Source organism: Salvelinus fontinalis, chromosome 9, assembly GCF_029448725.1.
Source record: "Salvelinus fontinalis isolate EN_2023a chromosome 9, ASM2944872v1, whole genome shotgun sequence".
Taxonomy (NCBI): domain Eukaryota; kingdom Metazoa; phylum Chordata; class Actinopteri; order Salmoniformes; family Salmonidae; genus Salvelinus; species Salvelinus fontinalis.
Genome location: NC_074673.1, coordinates 34,269,619 through 34,288,793, shown reverse-complemented (window position 1 = coordinate 34,288,793; position 19,175 = coordinate 34,269,619). Strand labels below are relative to the sequence as shown.

Below are 19,175 nucleotides of genomic sequence, written 5' to 3'. Positions count from 1 at the left end.
GTTTGGAGTGACATGGGTTGTGTGTGGCAGTGGTACTAAGGTAAATGTATATGATTTTCCTACAACTGTGAATCAAATCAAATCAAAGTCAAATCACATTTTATTTGTCACATGCACTGAATACAACAGGTGTAGAGCTTACTGTGAAATGCTTACTTACAAGCTCTTAACCAACAATGAAGTTCAAGAAAAAGTTAAGAAAAGATTTATTAAATAAACAGAGGTAAAAAAAAAATAAGAATCAAAAGGTAACAATAAAATTACATAACAATAACGAGGCAATGTGCGGGAGTACAGGTTAGTCGAGGTCATTTGTAAAGTGACTATGCATAGATAGTAAACAGACAGTGAGTAGCAGCAGTGTAAAAACAAAGTGGGGGAGTCAATGTAAATACTCCTGGTGGCCATTTGATTAGTCTTATGGCTTGGGGGTAGAAGCTGTTAAGGAGCCTTTTGGTCCTAGACTTGGCGCTCCGGTACCGCTTGCCGTGCTGTAGCAGAGAGAACAGTCTATGACTTGGGTGACTGGAGTTTTTGACAATTATTTGGGCCTTCCCCTGACACCGCCTAGTATATAGCAGTTGCCATACCAGGCGGTGATGCAACCGGTCAGGATGCTCTCCATGGTGGAGATGTAGAACTTTTTTATGATCTGAGGACCCATGCTAAATCTTTTCAGTCTCCTGAGGGGGAATAGGTTTTGTCGTGCCCTCTTCACAACTGTCTTGGTGTGCTTGGACCATGTTAGTTTGTTGGTGATGTGGACACCAAGGAACTTGAAGCTCTCTACCTGCTCCACTTCAGCCCCATCGATGTGAATGGAGGCCTGTTCTGCCCTCCTTTTCCTGTAGTCCACGATCAGCTCCTTTGTCTTACTCAAATTGATGGAGAGGTTGTTGTCCTGGCACCAAACTGCCAGGTCTCTGACCTCCTCCCTATAGGCTGTCTCATTGTTGTCGGTGATCAGGCCTACTACTGTTGTGTCGTCAGCAAACTTAATGAGGGTGTTGGAGTCGTGTTTGGCCACGCAGTAGTGAATGAACAGGGAGTACAGGAGGGGACTAAGCATGCACCCCTGATGGGTCCCAGTGTTGAGGATCAGAGTGGCAGATGTGTTGTTGCCTACCCTACCACCTGGGGGTGGCCCGTCAGGAAGTCCAGGATCCAGTTACAGAGGGAGGTGTTTAGTCCCAGGGTCCTTAGCTTACTGAATCAGATCACATGTGCACATCCCACAAAGTATTTCTAAAAGACAGAAAAAACTTTTCCAAACTATTCTCCCTTTTCAGCATTCTGATATCGGCAGACAGACTGTCAACACTGTACCACCTTGGTTTCTATGTCAGGTTTTGCTTCAAGTCCACCACTTTGAACACAAACTTTTTAAGATAGTCAAACCGGGGGCATCCAAAAATGTTATCTGTTGTCTGTTATGTAGTGGAAATAACAACACTGACCGTGATTTAACGTCAGTCATAAAATAAATTACCCATCTCCATATATTTATATTTCATACTGTCATAAGATTAAGGACAAACAAAATCTATCGACATGTGTAAAATGCACAATCACTCAAGTAGAGCCAAGTAAATGTTTCAATAGCAGTCATTTTGGCAGACTCCCAAACAACACTTTTACTTTTAGAGTGATCGGTTTGTATGTATCAAAAGTGAAGATCAGATATTGGGTAGCAGCTAATGTTTGTAATCAGGGGGGGGGGGGGGGGGGGGGGGGTGAAATACAGGGGAGCCAGGGGGCCTCAGCTCCTTTGAATGAGACATTTGCTCCCCTAAATGCAACAAAAGTCAAACTTTGTGGGGTCTCCAAATAATGCTAATTTAACCATTCGCCTATTTGTTTAATATGCAGTGGAAAATATGTTTTACAGTGGTAAATATGAAAATAACAGCTTCCAAATGAAACGAACACCCCTACCTCTCTGTCAGGGTTTAAACCATTTATTTCTACATGGCTGCACAAACCGTCTCCCTGTCCGCTGCATTTCGGCCTGAGCTCCTTTAAACGCATCTTTTTCCCTTTGTACTTGCCATGTGTCCTTGATAAAAATAGCCTTTATTCCAATGCATTAGATTTATCTGTTGATTTATCATTGTTTGCTTTTGTCAGTCAGCTGTTTAGAGCGCTCATTGCTTTGTTTTTCAAGTGCACATGGGTACTGGTGTTCTTTGCGCCTTCAGTGGTCAGAAAAAGTAGACCATTTATTTAGCTTTATTATTTTTCCATCAATATTTGCTTTCTTTACTGGATCAGCTGATGATGGTCACCAATATCATTAGACAGCTAGCCTAATGTACAGCTAGACACCAATGTGCATCCAATCCATCCAACGTTAATGACAGTAGGCCTATATTTGGCTCTTTCGGATAGAAGCATTCGATTTTGCAATGGCATAGGCTTACAATATTTTGGATTTATGTGCCCTTGAGAACTGTTTTCTTGGCGAAATGTAATTAAATGTTACAGTGCATTTTCTGAGATCTCCAAGATCCAGGAATCATACAGGGTTTAAGTTCAATGTTCTAATTGAATTGTTAAAAGATTAATAATTACAAATAACAATGTCATAAATGTTATTCATGTAAGGAAAGAAAGTTCATGTTTTAAGTCACATGATCTGTGAAGACTCCAAGCATTCAACTCATGAATTATGGAAAAATCATGAACTAAGGTGCAAACGTGTTTTGATTCAAATCGTGTATTATATTGAATGTAAGCTACCTGTTCTGCGTTTGTTCATGTGTGTAAAATTGCCTCTGCTACCGGCAGTGGTGTAGAGCTAGTGGAGGGTAAATGCAACTAAACACAGTTTACCCACCTTTTTCTGAAAAATGCATTGAAAGTATAGCTAGCGTTACTTTTGTTTTACCACAACCGGCAATCAGAGTTTTCCCAGCACCTATTTTTTTACCACTACATCACTGCTTACCGACCAATTTGAAGTTCATGTCATTAGGAAGACTATGGTGTTTTGTAACAGATGTCTATTTCCATTTATCAAATGGTGCAAGTGTACATACATCGCACTGTTTGCATTATTTTGGAGTGGCTGAACATGCAGAGATAGCCTACTTTTTGAAGTGATTTGTTTGACAATCAGATGAAAGCATCATGAGTGGTTGTGTTCATGCCACATTAAAAAGTCATTCACTTTTACCATTAAATTATGTCTTTATTGTTAGACTTGCTGTCTCTTTTAATGTGTTCAAACATGAAAAGATTATTGGAATCACATGGTTCGGGATTTAAAACATAGCAAAAAAGGCTGTCCAGATTAGATATATTTTATGTGTGTTTTTGAACTTGGTGACAAAATATTGCAGGCATTCTCCTTATTCTTCTCATTCTCTATGCTTATTGTGGTAATGTGAATTAGCCAAATAGATAACTTAAGGCATTGTAGCTAAGGACGGTTCATTTCTTTGCCTCCATTGTATTTCACGCATGTCCATCCAATTGTACTCCGGGGAGCAATAGGCATTCATTTCTGTTGCCTTCAGAGCACATCTGATTTCATGAGGTACTTAGTCCCATGGCTGTAAAGCAGACTTGGATTCAAGAATCACTAATAATAAATGGAAGACATTGCCTTAACCACATACTGTAGCCAAAAAACAGAATGAGGAGTTCTTCGCTGCATCTCAACACAGTCAGATATTATTCACAGCAGTGTGGTGTAGTCATGGATGCCAAGGAAAGCCAGGCTTCCCCCAAAAATCTACAATTTATTTTTTTCAAAACATAAAATAATTTATCTTTCTCTCTGTGTTTCATAATTGTTCTTCAATTCACAAGAGGCTGAATGTATCTCACAGGAGAAAGCATCTGAGCGAGTGAAACAGCGCCCCTCTGTCTCACTACGTGTAGGCCATCTATCTGATGGTGTCTGGTCCAAACGAGATTGACATTGTTGCCGCCCGTAGCATTGAAGGCAAGGAAAGCCAGCGAGCATATATCCTCCCTTGACAAAAAAAGTATAAAACTGCCAATCAGCGTTGAGCTAAACTGAGTGAGCTCATCTGTGAATGGTCCTGGCGCACCCAAAAAGTGTCAAGGGAAGCCAGCTTGAATTTGTCGTCACTCCTTATCAAATCCCATCGAGAGCATATGTCATTGACAGAAAAACTTGAATTGTTGCATATCGTTGTATTGTTGTCCTCCGGTGGTTAGCTTAAAGCCAGCTAGCTAAAATTGCCCCTTTCCTAAATTACCACTGGATGGAAATAGGGATTTACTTATTTTTCTGTACTGGCCAATTATTATAACCAGTGGCGATTTTAGCATGTAGATCTTGGTGGGGCCCCCCAAAAATGTGGGTTGCATTCCAGCAAAGCTACAACACAACACTAAACAATGCATTAATTGCACTGAAACGGTGACAAACGGTGCCCACAAACTGTTAGGGACTACATAAAGCTGTCCCAAAAGCAGTCCCAACAGCAGTCCCAACACTGCTACGTCTGGCAGCGAAACATTTAATTCAGCCTCATTTACTACTCTTTAAAAAAAATAGCTGATATGGCTGACTTGCTTAAACAAATGCGGTTTCTACTGACAGTTGAGATGTACATTTTATGGCATAAGGGGATGGCAAGTGGATAAGAGGCGATCCAAAATTTAGATTAAGACATTAATGAGCAAGCTAGGACGGACGATGTCAATATAACTATTTGTTCAACAGCACTTTTGAAATGTACAGCAACAGAATTCAGGACATGGGCTGTTCTTACAGTATTCTATCTGTATACCAAGTAAGAACCATAGGATAATTAAAGGGGGCATATAAGCAGACAATGAAAGTTCTTACAATATTCAATGATTACATTTCTCAAAAACAGGTTATAGGCTACATGTGAACCACCAAGTCAGAACAGTAGGAACAATTAAGAGGTGAAAAATTGACAAAATTATTAGGGTGAGGCACATGGGCTACTAACAGCTTACTACACAACACACACTTAGTATTACTTTCTTAGCTACAGTATACATATCTCCCTGGCATATTATATCCAGCATACAAGACAGTTGTCTTGAACTCACTAAAGTCAGATTTTGCAGTTCCGAGTTAACAGTTGTTTTGAGCGCGACACAAATCATGCTTCATTGACAGCATAGCCAATGTTGAAGGCTTATAATTTTAAACTAGGAAAAGAGACCTTTAAACTTAGACTTGGCACCACACAGCCACCCCACTGATTAGCAGGCTAATGATTGCTTTGCAATGCTTGAGGTTAGCAACTGATTCCTTGAATTTACGATTTCCAAGTTGTTGTGTAATGTTTATGTCCAATGGCCGATGAGCACCGATACGTTTTATCTATAATTTCTCTTCATTATTTCTCTTCATATGACAAGGATTAACATGGATTTGCCAGTAGATTGTCGACTTGATTCATGATGATGATTTTTTTATTTTTTTATTTCACCTTTATTTAACCAGGTAGGCAAATTGAGAACACGTTCTCATTTACAATTGCGACCTGGCCAAGATAAAGCAAAGCAGTTCGACACATACAACAACACATAGTTACACATGGAGTAAAACAAACATACAGTCAATAATACAGTGAAAAATAAGTCTATATACAATATGAGCAAGTGAGGTGAGATAAGGGAGGTGAAGGCAAACAAAATATATATATAAATAAAAAAATATACAAAAAGGCCATGGTGGCGAAGTAAATACAATATAGCAAGTAAAAAATAACACTGGAATGGTTGGTTTGCAGTGGAAGAAGGTGCAAAGTAGAGATAGAAATAATGGGGTGCAAAGGAGCAAAATAAATAAATACAGTAGGTAAATGAATGCTGATGAATGCTAGCTAAGATTTTGAAAGTAAGATGTTGCCATGATCAGTCCAATTGTAACGATCTGAGTGTCGGGAGGTGCGAAGTCAGACGCAGGAACAGCAGAGCTTCAATATGTTGAGTCCTTTAATACTCAACTTGAAAACACAATGTCCAACACGGACATACTGGGTGTCACATACAACGGTCCAACGACACGAATAAACGAACCCAGTCCACAATAATAATATCCACTCCCGAAATCCAAAAGCCACAATGAAACAATCCCGCACAAAGAAGCGTATGGGCTGGCTGACTAATAAAGCCACACTAATTAACAATTAACTGAACACAGGTGATACAAATAAACACATAAGGAGGGGGAGGAAAAAAGAGTCAGTGGCAGCTAGTAGGCCGGTGACGACGACCGCCGAGCGCCACCCGAACGAGAAGGAGAGCCTGCCTCGGTTGAAGTCGTGACACCAATCAAAGCTACTATAGATATATTGTGATTTGATGTCATTTAATCTGTGGCCAATGACCTTGAGCCTTCTCGGATGGGCACTTCTAATGTAACTCTATGGCAGCACCCAAGGGACTAGAATTTTCTAGCTCACCCTTAGACTTGGCGTTGACGTAATGTCCTCATGAGTGACAGAAAACTGAGCCAATCACGGCGCAACGCTCCGTATTTTCTGCTGGCTTGCTCCACCACCACAGAAAGCACTGAGCTAGGTTGAAACACCTGCATTTTGGAGCTGCCTTACTCAAGAAAACAAAAAAGAGACCATGTTTGTATGCAGCATTATTAACTCAATGATATATTTGTTTTTACATTGTTTGCAACCTGATATGTGACACGTATTAATGGCAAAATAACATGGACAACATGTGGGGCTGTGCCCCACCTGCCCTGAATGACGGGTCACCACTGATTATAACAAGATTCTGATCCAGCCATTAATTCATACATTGCTGTGCCCCTGGCCTGAGAGGATGGAAGTTCAATATGTAGCTAGATGTAGAAGGCTAATGTTAACTAGCTAACGTCGCCCATGAATGGAAGTTAGGCTAGCGAGCAAGCATTTTAGCCAAGTAGCATAGAACAACAAAAACTAAAAGCGTGTACTGTATGACATGTTTTGTCAACATGAAAGAGAAGAGGATGGCATTGGCATTTCTCTACAAGTAGGGTGAGTCAACATGTTTTTGTACTTGCACGAACGCGCATGCATACACACACACACACACACACACACACACACACACACACACACACACACACACACACACACACACACACACACACACACACACACACACACACACACACACACACACACACACACACACACACATCAGAACCATGGACAGCCACATCATATTTAGCTTACGTTGACTGGACTAAATTGTTTTTAGTATCTTTTAGTTGTCACTCTATTAGACTAAGCATAGGTGATGATGATGAAATGGTGCTGGAATAGTGGAGGCAGCTCCTGTTTTCTTCGCAACTTGTGGTAACTCGCTGTGGTTCTAAATCAATAGTTGTTAAGTGGTCCGAATATGTCGGAAACATTAACTTGGTTGATCATGCTGTAGGTCATGTACAGTTGAAGTCGGAAGTTTACATACACCTTAGCCAAATACATTTAAACTCAGTTTTTCACAATTCCTGACATTTAATCCTAGTAAAAATTCCCTATCTTAGGTCAGTTAGGATCACCACTTCATTTTAAGAATGGGAAATGTCAGAATAATAGTAGAGAGAATTATTTATTTCAGCTTTTATTTCTTTCATCACATTCCCAGTGGGTCAGAAGTTTACATACACTTAATTAGTATTTGGTAGCATTGCCTTTAAATTGTTTCATTTGGGTCAAACGTTTCGGATAGCCTTCCACAAGCTTCCCACAATAAGGGGTGAATTTTGCCCCATTCCTCCTGACAGAGCTGGTGTAACTGAGTCAGGTTTGTAGGCCTCCTTGCTCGCACATGCTTTTTCAGTTCTGCCCACAAATATTTCATAGGATTGAGGTCAGGGCATTGTGATGGCCACTCCAATACCTTGACTTTGTTGTCCTTAAGTCATTTTGCCACAACTTTGGAAGTATGCTTGGGGTCATTGTCCATTTGGAAGACCCATTTGAGACCAAGCTTTAACTTCCTGACTGATGTCTTGAGATGTTGCTTCAATATGTCCACATTATTTTCCTCCTCATGATGCAATCTATTTTGTGAAGTGCACCAGTCCTTCTTGCAGCAAAGCAGCCCCCCATGCTTCACCCCCATGCTTCACGGTTGGCATGGTGTTCTTCGGCTTGCAAGCAACCCCTTTTTCCTCCAAACATGACGATGGTCATTATGGCCAAACAGTTCTATTTTTGTTTCATCAGACCAGAGGACATTTCTACAAAAAGTACGATCTTTGTCCCCATGTGTATTTGCAAACCGTAGTCTGGCTTTTTTATGTCAGTTTTGGAGCAGTGGCTTCTTCCTTGCTGAGCGGCCTTTCAGGTTATGTCGTTATAGGACTCGTTTTACTGTGGATATAAAAAATGTTGTTACCTGTTTCCTCCAGCATCTTCACAAGGTTTTTTGCTGTTGTTCTGCGATTAATTTGCACTTTTCAGACCAAAAGTAAGTTCATCTCTAGGAGACAGAACGCGTCTCCTTCCTGAGCGGTTTGACGGCTGCGTGGTCCCATGGTGTTTCTACTTGTGTACTATTGTTTGTACAGATTAACGTGGCATTTGGAAAATGCTTCCAAGGATGAACCAGACTTGTGGAGGTCTACAGTTTTTTTTCTGAGGTCTTGGCTGATTTATTTTGATATTCCCATGATGTCAAGCAAAGAGGCAATGAGTTTGAAGGTAGGCCTTGAAATACATCCATAGGTACACCTCCAATTGATGCAAATTATGTTAATTCGTCTTTCAGAAGCTTCTAAAGCCATGACATCATTTTCTGGAATTTCCCAAGCTGTTTAAAGGCACACACTAGTGTATGTAAACTTCAGACCCACTGGAATTGTGATACAGTGAATTATAAGTGAAATAATCTGTCTGTAAACAATTGTTGGAAAAATTATTGTATCATGCACAAAGTAGATGTCCTAACCGACTTGCCAAATCTATCGTTTGTTTACAAGAAATTTGTGGAGTTGTTTAAAAACTAGTTTTAATGACTCCAACCTAAGTGTATGTAAACTTCCGACTTCAACTGTAACTGTCTGTTACTGTTCATGCAATATGCTTTGTGGACTTCACTGGACAGAGGTTGCTATCTGGTTTTGTGATAAAACAAAGGTTTATTCTGCCACTGTGTCTTCTTATTGTCTCGGCCTTTAGGCCTATATATCACAGTCACAAGGCATATGAACTAACAGGTTATAGAGCAAACAATGCAATTACCACAACACATATGTAGTAATATGGCTTTTCTTTATGGGGCTTCCCCAGTGAATTTACCCACACACCGATACAGGTTCAGAGTATATTTTCTGGGCCATATCTCAACTATGCAAACCTCTCTGAATCAATCTGTGACCTCTACAGTAAGACAATGAACATCAACCTGTCGTATATTAATATTCCTTTAAATATGAATGTATGGATTTAAGTGTGTCGCTAACAATGGTAGTTCCATCTTACTTACAGTTTCAAACTGTCATGTTTTGTGATGCTGTGTTTGATTCACAAGGTGATGCATTCATTAGTTTGACAGCACCGGATGGAACGAACAAGCCTTGAGACAGGAGACTTGTCATGCATGGATGTTACTTGCAAAATATATATTTTTTAAACAATGATAATTGCGTTTGTGGGGTTTTGGTGTCCTTAGCATTCTCAGTGTGATACATTTCGAGGAGTGTGTTTGTAACTGAGGTGCCTCTGATGCTGCAACCAATGTCATTGGCATGCATGAGCATCTCTCCTTTGTTGAAGCGTCTCACTGTGGTGTCTGACATGATGATGGCTAAAACCCACAATGGAAGACAATGTTGGGAGAAATGGCACAATGGCTTTAAAAGACTCCCAGGAAACATTTTACATCAACAATGGGTTGGAATTAGCAAAAATACTCAATTTTTTAGAGCTGCAATCAGTTGCTTTTAGCAGTGAACTCCAAGTTGAGAATATGATGATATTGTTCTTCAAGGTTATGCACTGTGAGTGCACTCCCATACTGTAGCTCTTGACATTTGTCCTGTATGTTCACAAATATTTTGAAGCTCTTACAAATGGTAATTACAGAGTGATGTTTGATTACAAGAACACTTGTCATAGTTACCAACATCATTAATTATTGTCATTATAAGATCAAAATAAATGTTTTAAGATGAATTTATGTGTAGAAAATTTGTGGAAACCAACACTTTGTAATTCTGTAGTCAATGTTAGTATTTGAATAATATCCTAAAGATGAAATGGAATTGGTATTTATTTCTATTTTTTTTTTCATGTGGGTTATGTTGGTGGTTTGCAATCATAAAGACCTGGCACTGCTTTAATAGGCTACACCTGAGGGATAGACTGTTGGATGTATATTATGTACATCTGCTACATTACGAAGTTGTTAGTTTGATTTATAAAATAAATGCTATGTACTTTAACAAACTAAAGGTGCAGGTCTCTGGAGAAATCAGTTTGCGCGACGAATCCCCAAATGAATTATGTGCAGTGTGATACAATAGCCAGCCGGCTGATGGATCACCACATGAAACAAAGCATAACAGATGCAGTGTAAACACGCACACACACACACACGCACACGCACACACACACACATACTGTACAGATAAACAAAGCACAATTATTTGCCTTGTTTGATTTTGCAGCATCTTGAGACTGGCATTCAATAATTGCATACTCAAATGGTTGGTGATTTATCACAGATTTCTTATGCTTTCCCTCTCTGTTTCCTTTCTTTCTCCTCTTAGAATAAAATGTTTATTGCAGTGCTAGTGCTGTCAACTATGTATGCATTTTTATATGTATCTTTATATCGCAACTCTCTGTTGCACAAACTGTCACTCTCAAACTGTCACACTCGCACAAACTGTCACTCTCAAACTGTCACACTCGCACAAACTGTCACACTCATCCCTATCAACGACAAACAAGACCAGACCCAGAAAAAAATTGGGTTGCGGTCAGACTGCAATACACAGATAAGTATTGAACACAACACTGTTACTGCTAAATCTGTGCCAGCATTGGTTTCAGACATTTGTCACTGGTTTTAAACACATGCAAATGTGCTTTGGGATAAGATAGCGCGTCGCCTTGTAAGAATCGACAGCAGGGAATGTGTCTTTTGTCCTGCTGACAGATATCTTGCTTTTTCCCTTGGATGTAAACCATTGGCTTTGTACCACAGTAAACAACTGCATGCAATCAAGGATGTAATCAAGGATTACAATGGACATCCAACGCTGTGAACATCCAACACTCTGGAATAATATGGTCTCTGAGAAATTGACTATAAACAGAAAGCAACATCAAACACATCCCGTAATGTTGCAATCTTTAAAATGTTCTATAACTTCCTTGGTTGTTCTTTTTATGATCAAGGGCTGTAAAAGCATAACTATCAACATGCACACCGTGAAATTGTGAGCCCATTTTGTAGCACAATGTTTTTTTACTTGAATTAAGAGATAGAGGTAGAACACTGCACACGCAGGAAGGATGGAAAGCCTTAGAGGGATGTAAAGACTGTTTCTCTTGTTTCCTCCAGCCAGTGGCGGATAGGACAGGTGAGTGGGCTGATAGTTCCTGTCTGTGTCTGTGCTACTGTATTGCCAAGCACTCGGAAGGCTGGAGTAGTGATGATTAGCTCTAGGCCTCCTCTTAAAACGCTGCCTTGCACTTTTTTCCCCTCCACCAGTGTTAACTCAATTCATCTGGTATGGCTTAAAAGAAAATTTAAGCCATATCAATATGGCTGTGTTAAGACAGGCAGCCCAATTCAGATTTTTTTTCACTAATTGGTCTTCTGACCAATCAAACCATCTCTGAAAGAGATCTGATGTGAAGATATCTGATGTGATTGGTCAAAAGACCAATTAGTGGGAAAAATATCTGAATTGGACTGCCTGTCTAAATGCAGCCTAACCCTAATCTACCAAGCAGACCAGATAAATGCACTGCACGGTTGTCCGTTCACATTTTCAAAAGATACTCAGCAAGTACAAAGCACCAACATATGCTCTGGGAAAGCTATTTTAAACACTAAAACATTTAGGGTAATAATGGTGCTGTTGAGCATTATGAATCATGTGTGTCTATACGATGAGCTCTTTTACAGCATCTGGATAAATCAGCACAGGTAGCTAATAGTGATATCAAATTCTGACTGAAACCGATATCAAGTATTGCTCAATAATTTTAGGACCTGGACATCAGTATACGTATAGAGGACTGATTGAGTGCTTTAGACACATTAAATACAGGTAATGTATTTACCTGCCTACACGTACATTTCTTGTCAGTACATCACTGGGGCCACGCTTCCTGCCATCTAGGACCTCTATACCAGACAGTGTGAGAGGAAGGCCCTAAAAATTGTCAAAGACTCCAGCCACCTTAGTTATAGACTGTTCTCTCTATCGCACGGCAAGCGGTACCAGAGAGCCAAGTATATGTCCAAGAGGCTTCTAAACAGCTTCTATCCCCAAGGCATAAGACTCCTGAACACCTAATCAAATGGCTACCCAGTGTCACGCTCGTTTAGAGATGGATTGGACCAAGGTGCAGCGTGGTAGGAGTACATTTTAATTTATTAAATGAACACCGAAAAACAACAAAATACAAAACGAACGTAAAGTTCTGCAGGCTACACACCAACTATGCAAAATCAAGATCCCACAAACTAAAGGTGGAAAAAAGGCTGCCTCTGATTGGGAACCATACCCGGCCAACAAAGAAATAGAAAAACTAGAATGCCCACCCAAATCACACCCTGACCTAACCAAATAGAGAAATAAAAAGGCTCTCCTAAGGTCAGGGCGTGACAACCAGACTATTTGCATTGTCCCCCCCTCTCTTTTATACCACTGCTACTCTCCGTTGTTATCATCTATGCATAGTCACTTTAATAACTCTACCTACATGTACATATTACCTCAACTAACCGGTGCCCCAACACATGGACTCTGTACCGGTACCCCCCCTGTATATAGTCTCGCTATTGTTATTTTACTGCTGCTCTTAATTACTTGTTACTTTTATTTCTTAATCTTATCCATATTTTTTTTTAAAGTGCATTGTTGGTTAGAGGCTCGTAAGTAAGCGTTTCACTGTTGTAGTCGGCACATGTGACTAATAACATTTGATTTGATATTTTCCCTGTAAAGAAATACAGTGAAAATGACACCATGTCTGGATTATTTTCAAAAAAATAATTTTATTTCCAGAGTAAAATAAATTATATTTTGCCATACAAAAAAGTGTAAGAAAAGGGACAATGCTAAAACCTTTGCTGTAGAGAAACTGTAAAATAAGTTAGGTGTGCCATCAGGCCTTGAGGGTCTTCAAAAAAATATGTCAAGGGATAACAAAATAAGAATGCCTATTACCTTGTTGTAGGATTATCAGCCATTGCATATAAATTACTCCCAGTACCTTTTGTGTGACTTCACATGCAGATTCTGCATGCTCTGAGGTAACAAGCAGTTCTGCTCTGCCCTACGCAAAGCACTGGTGTAGTTGGCTTTGAACTTTGTTTCTTATTCCTCTCTTGTTATGACATTGGCTCCCATTTTATGTGTGATGCATATCACAACTAAACATTTTTTAAATAATTAAATCTCAAATTTCTATATTATCATCTCAGTTTAGTTAATTCTAATACAACATTCTGAACCTCACATATACAGTACAAATATATAAACTTGAATCTCCATTGTTTAGCTTGAAGAGATGTCTTTCTGTGTGTGTTATAATGACATGTTGATTTTCCAATCTTTGCTTTTCTACTATGGCGCAAAAGCCCCCCTCAAAACATAAATAATACTTCTTATCTGGATAATCCCTCATATTAAGACATATTAGGGTTAAATAAACTAAGCAAATAAAACATGTAAATAGAAAAGAAAAGAAACGTTTACAACATTCAGAAAGGACTCTGCAAAAAGACAGATTTATCTCTTTCACAATGATAGAAATGTATATGAATAATATAACATTTGAACCCATAGAAAGACAAACTCAATTCTATGTTTATAGTCGTAAACAGTGTCTGTGTTCCAGTAAGAGTACTGTTTTTGTACAGTGTATGCTGACATTAACACCATTTCAGCTACTACCACTGAACTTCATTCTGATACTGAATGCATACAGCAACGTTAGACCATCGTCCTATAGAAGCGCTCTACTTTCTCCACTATATAGTACATGAGAAAGCTCTCTGTTTGTTTCATCAAAATAAAACGTATATTACGCAACACAGAATGACACATCTCTTTATTTATATATTCTTGGCAACGTGGAGAAACGTCCTATCATTTATACTTATGTCTTGGTTCCATGGTGGAAGGGAACGAAATGTAACACATAGTGAAACTGACCAAACATGTCCTGTCATTTTCTGTGACTGGATCCATGTTATACTCGAGCGGGTAGAAGTATGGCGCCTATAACAGTAGCATAATATTGACCATCTAATCACCTAGGAGCAGGACAGAGCCAGACAGTAGTTGTCTTCTACTAACAATCACAACAGAGTTCACTGGTACTGAACTATACCCTTGCTGATAACACCTCTACAAACAAAATGGCCTCTATCAAAAGTTACCAAGGAGAAGAGAGCAGCAACAGTCTTCCAGGGCCTGTATAGGACTTCAGATAGAAAACATTCTAATGTTTAATTAAAAAAAATATAAAGGAGGATGATCGTCATTTATGATCTTATTTAATAATGAATGTAGCAGATAGTCCTTTGGATGGTTCAGAAACTATAAAACCGACTCCATGTTTTCGCACAACTCATGGTCCTCTAGGTTGTATATAAACGTTGTCCTGTTTGGGTTCTGACTCCCATCCTTCATGTTGTCCATTGTGAGACTGGAGGGGAACAGTTCGGTTGGTGTCGTATAGCCCTCATGATTTTTGATGTATTTCTTATAGTTTCTGCGTAAACAGTACCAGGTAGTGGTGTACAGAATGAAGGCGGTGATCTTAAGACCAATGGCCAGGCTCACATACAGATGTCTGTAGGCGATATTGTCGTACAGCAGGCAGGCTCCCTTATCCCCACACTCTGTACTCCAGAAAAGGCAAGTTGAGTCAATCCCAGCACCAAAGATCAGAGGAGGGGGGATGAATCCTACAAAACAGGTGAGGAGAGGAATACATCAGCAGCACAAGCTTTTCATCTCTACAACTGGAGAAATCAATACTTGAGCCTTAACATTACACCAGTACTGGTCAACAAACTGTAGCATCTGAAACCCCAGTATGTTTGATTTATAAACAAGGTAATGTAACAGTGCAACCTGACTTGTTCAGATGTAAGTGTAATGGTACTATAACTTACCAAGTAGTCGCAGCAAGAGAAACAAAACTCCAAGAGCATATGATTTCAGCTCAGGGCTCACAGTCCTAGGGAAGAGAAGGAGAAACAGTATTTGTTACACACAGGAAAGAGAAAGATATCTAAGTAAAGTAAACCCTCTCTACATTTTGACTGGGTTCTATTGGGCTTGTTATGGCATGGTGTTAAGGTGAATTCCAGTGGTGTTACCTAATGAGGATGATGACGGAGGGTGTCTGAGCCATGGAGCCGATCATACAGCAGGCACAGATGACACAGAGGAAGGTGAGGAAGGCCTCCTGGCAGCCTGGACTGGGACACTTCCCTGGGACAGCTGTGGCCATCTCACTGTCACTGGATATACACGTACACCCTGTCAAATTCTGAAGACAAGAGAATAGGTATTTCAGCATTAGTATTACTTTGTGACAAGCCAAATGAACACAGATACAACGCGGCATTCTCACATCTCTTCCATCTCTCTATATGTAGGTTGTTGGGGAAATGTAAAATTACGAATGGTGGCGACTCTGCTTGTGCAGTGATAATAACAATCCAGAGATTTCATATGTAGAAAGGTCACTGCTCTGACTACACACAGTAACACAGAGAAAATACCTATGATTCATAAAAGTGAGAGGAGTGTGATAAAGAACATTCATCCACAGCTTGCTTCGGTTCACAGCATGTGGCGAAGCATCTAAATACAGAGTAACTTGTAACGATGAATACCATCTAGATGTAGGATCTCTAGATGCAACATTGCCATTGAAAAGCTATGGATTTGTCACAGTTTGATGTGCATGAAGGCCATGATGGAAGTCACTTTGGTTTAATTAAGGGTAACATAACATCAAATCAAATCAAATGTTATTTGTCACATACACATGGTTAGCAGATGTTAATGCGAGTGTAGCGAAATGCTTGTGCTTCTAGTTCCGACAATGCAGTAATAACCAACAAGTAATCTAACCTAACAATTCCACAACTACTACCTTATACACACAAGTGTAAAGGGATAAAGAATATGTACATAAAGATATATGAATGAGTGATGGTACAGAACGGCATAGGCAAGATGCAGTAGATGGTATAGTGTACAGTCTATACATATGAGATGAGTAATGTAGGGTATGTAAACATAAAGTGGCATAGTTTAAAGTGGCTAGTGATACATGTATTACATAAAGATGGCAAGATGCAGTAGATGATATAGAGTACAGTATATACATATACATATGAGATGAGTAATGTAGGGTATGTAAACATTATATTAAGTGGCATTGTTTAAAGTGGCTAGTGATACATTTTTACATAATTTCCATCAATTCCCATTATTAAAGTGGCTGGAGTTGAGTCAGTATGTTGGCAGCGGCCACTAAATGTTAGTGGTGGCTGTTTAACAGTCTGATGGCCTTGAGATAGAAGCTGTTTTTCAGTCTCTTGGTCCCTCCTTTGATGCACCTGTACTGACCTCGCCTTCTGGATGATAGCGGGGTGAACAGGCAGTGGCTCGGGTGGTTGTTGTCCTTGATGATCTTTATGGCCTTCCTGTGACATCGGGTGGTGTAGGTGTCCTGGAGGGCAGGTAGTTTGCCCCCGGTGATGCGTTGTGCAGACCTCACTACCCTCTGGAGAGCCTTACGGTTGTGGGCGGAGCAGTTGCCGTACCAGGCGGTGATACAGCCCGACAGGATGCTCTCGATTGTGCATCTGTAGAAGTTTGTGAGTGCTTTTGGTGACAAGCTGAATTTCTTCAGCCTCCTGAGGTTGAAGAGGCGCTGTTGCGCCTTCTTCACAACGCTGTCTGTGTGGGTGGACCAATTCAGTTTGTCCGTGATGTGTACACCGAGGAACTTAAAACTTTCCACCTTCTCCACTACTGTCCCGTCGATGTGGATAGGGGGGTGCTCCCTCTGCTGTTTCCTGAAGTCCACAATCATCTCCTTTGTTTTGTTGACGTTGAGTGTGAGGTTATTTTCCTGACACCACCCTCCGAGGGCCCTCACCTCCTCCCTGTAGGCCGTCTCGTCGTTGTTGGTAATCCAGCCTACCACTGTAGTGTCGTCCGCAAACTTGATGATTGAGTTGGAGGCGTGCATGGCCACGCAGTCGTGGGTGAACATGGAGTACAGGAGAGGGCTGAGAACACACCCTTGTGGGGCCCCAGTGTTGAGGATCAGCGGGGTGGAGATGTTGTTACCTACCCTCACCACCTGGGGTCGGCCCGTCAGGAAGTCCAGGACCCAGCTGCACAGGGCGGGGTCGAGACCCAGGGTCTCGAGCTTGATGACGAGTTTGGAGGGTACTATGGTGTTAAATGCTGAGCTGTGGTCGATGAACAGCATTCTCACATATCACATCCTCTTGTCCAGATGTGCAGTGTGGTTGCGATTGCGTCGTCTGTGGACCTATTGGGTCGGTAAGCAAATTGGAGTGGGTCTAGGGTGTCAGGTAGGGTGGAGGTGATATGGTCCTTGACTAGTCTCTCAAAGCACTTCATGATGACGGAAGTGAGTGCTACGGGGCGGTAGTCGTTTAGCTCAGTTACCTTAGCTTTCTTGGGAACAGGAACAATGGTGGCCCTCTTGAAGCATTTGGGAACAGCAGACTGGGATAAGGATTGATTGAATATGTCCTTAAACACACCAGCCAGCTGGTCTGCGCATGCTCTGAGGACGCGGCTGGGAATGCCGTCTGGGCCTGCAGCCTTGCGAGGGTTAACACGTTTAAATGTTTTACTCACCTCGGCTGCAGTGAAGGAGAGCCCGCTAGTTTTGGTAGCGGGCCGTGTCAGTGGCACTGTATTGTCCTCAAAGCGAGCAAAAAAGTTACTTAGTCTGTCTGGGAGCAAGACATCCTGGTCCGCGACGGGGCTGGTTTTCTTTTTGTAATCCGTGATTGACTGTAGACCCTGCCACATACCTCTTGTGTCTGAGCTGTTGAATTGCGACTCTACTTTGTCTCTATACTGGGACTTAGCTTGTTTGATTGCCTTGCGGAGGGAATAGCTACACTGTTTGTATTCGGTCATGTTTCAAGTCACCTTGCCCTGGTTAAAAGAGGTGGTTTGCGCTTTCAGTTTCACGCGAATGCTGCCATCAATCCACGGTTTCTGGTTTGGGAATGTTTTAATCGTTGCTGTGGGTACGACATCGTCAATGCACTTTCTAATGAACTCGCTCACCAAATCAGCATATTTGTCAATGTTGTTGTTGGACGCAATGCGGAACATATCCCAATCCACGTGATCGAAGCAGTCTTGAAGCCTGAAATCAGATTGGTCGGACCAGCGTTGAACAGACCTGAGCGCAGGAGCTTGCTGTTTTAGTTTCTGTTTGTAGGCTGGAAGCAACAAAATGGAGTCGTGGTCAGCTTTTCCGAAAGGAGGGCGGGGGAGGGCCTTATATGCGTCGCGGAAGTTAGTATAACAATAAGCCAAGGTTTTACCAGCCCTGGTAGCACAATCGATATGCTGATAGAATTTAGGGAGTTTTGTTTTCAGATTAGCCTTGTTAAAATCCCCAGCTACGATGAATGCAGCCTCAGGGTGTGTGGTTTCCAGTTTACAAAGAGTCAGATAAAGTTCGTTCAGGGCCATCGATGTGTCTGCTTGGGGGGGAATATATATATATAAGAGAATTCCCTTGGTAGATAATGCGGTCGACATTTGATTGTGAGGAATTCTAAATCTGGTGAACAGAATGACTTGAGTTCCTGTATGTTGTTATGATCACACCACGTCTCGTTGATCATAAGGCATACACCCCCGCCCCTCTTCTTACCAGAAAGATGTTTGTTTCTGTCGGCGCGATGCGTGAAGAAACCAGCTGGCT

At 41.0% G+C, this 19,175-nt stretch overlaps 1 protein-coding gene across 1 annotated transcript in view; it reads right to left on the bottom strand.

The window, feature by feature from the left end:
• Window positions 1-13,192: 13,192 nt before the first annotated feature.
• The window catches only part of LOC129862469 (solute carrier organic anion transporter family member 3A1-like), a 64,950-nt gene continuing 58,967 nt past the window's right edge, over window positions 13,193-19,175 (bottom strand). The window contains exons 8-10 of the mRNA XM_055934182.1: window positions 15,550-15,722; window positions 15,343-15,407; window positions 13,193-15,132 (exon numbers count right to left, since the gene is read on the bottom strand). Of these exons, the coding sequence (XP_055790157.1) occupies window positions 14,762-15,132; window positions 15,343-15,407; window positions 15,550-15,722 (609 nt within the window). The 3' untranslated portion in view covers window positions 13,193-14,761. The remainder of the gene's footprint in view (window positions 15,133-15,342; window positions 15,408-15,549; window positions 15,723-19,175) is intronic.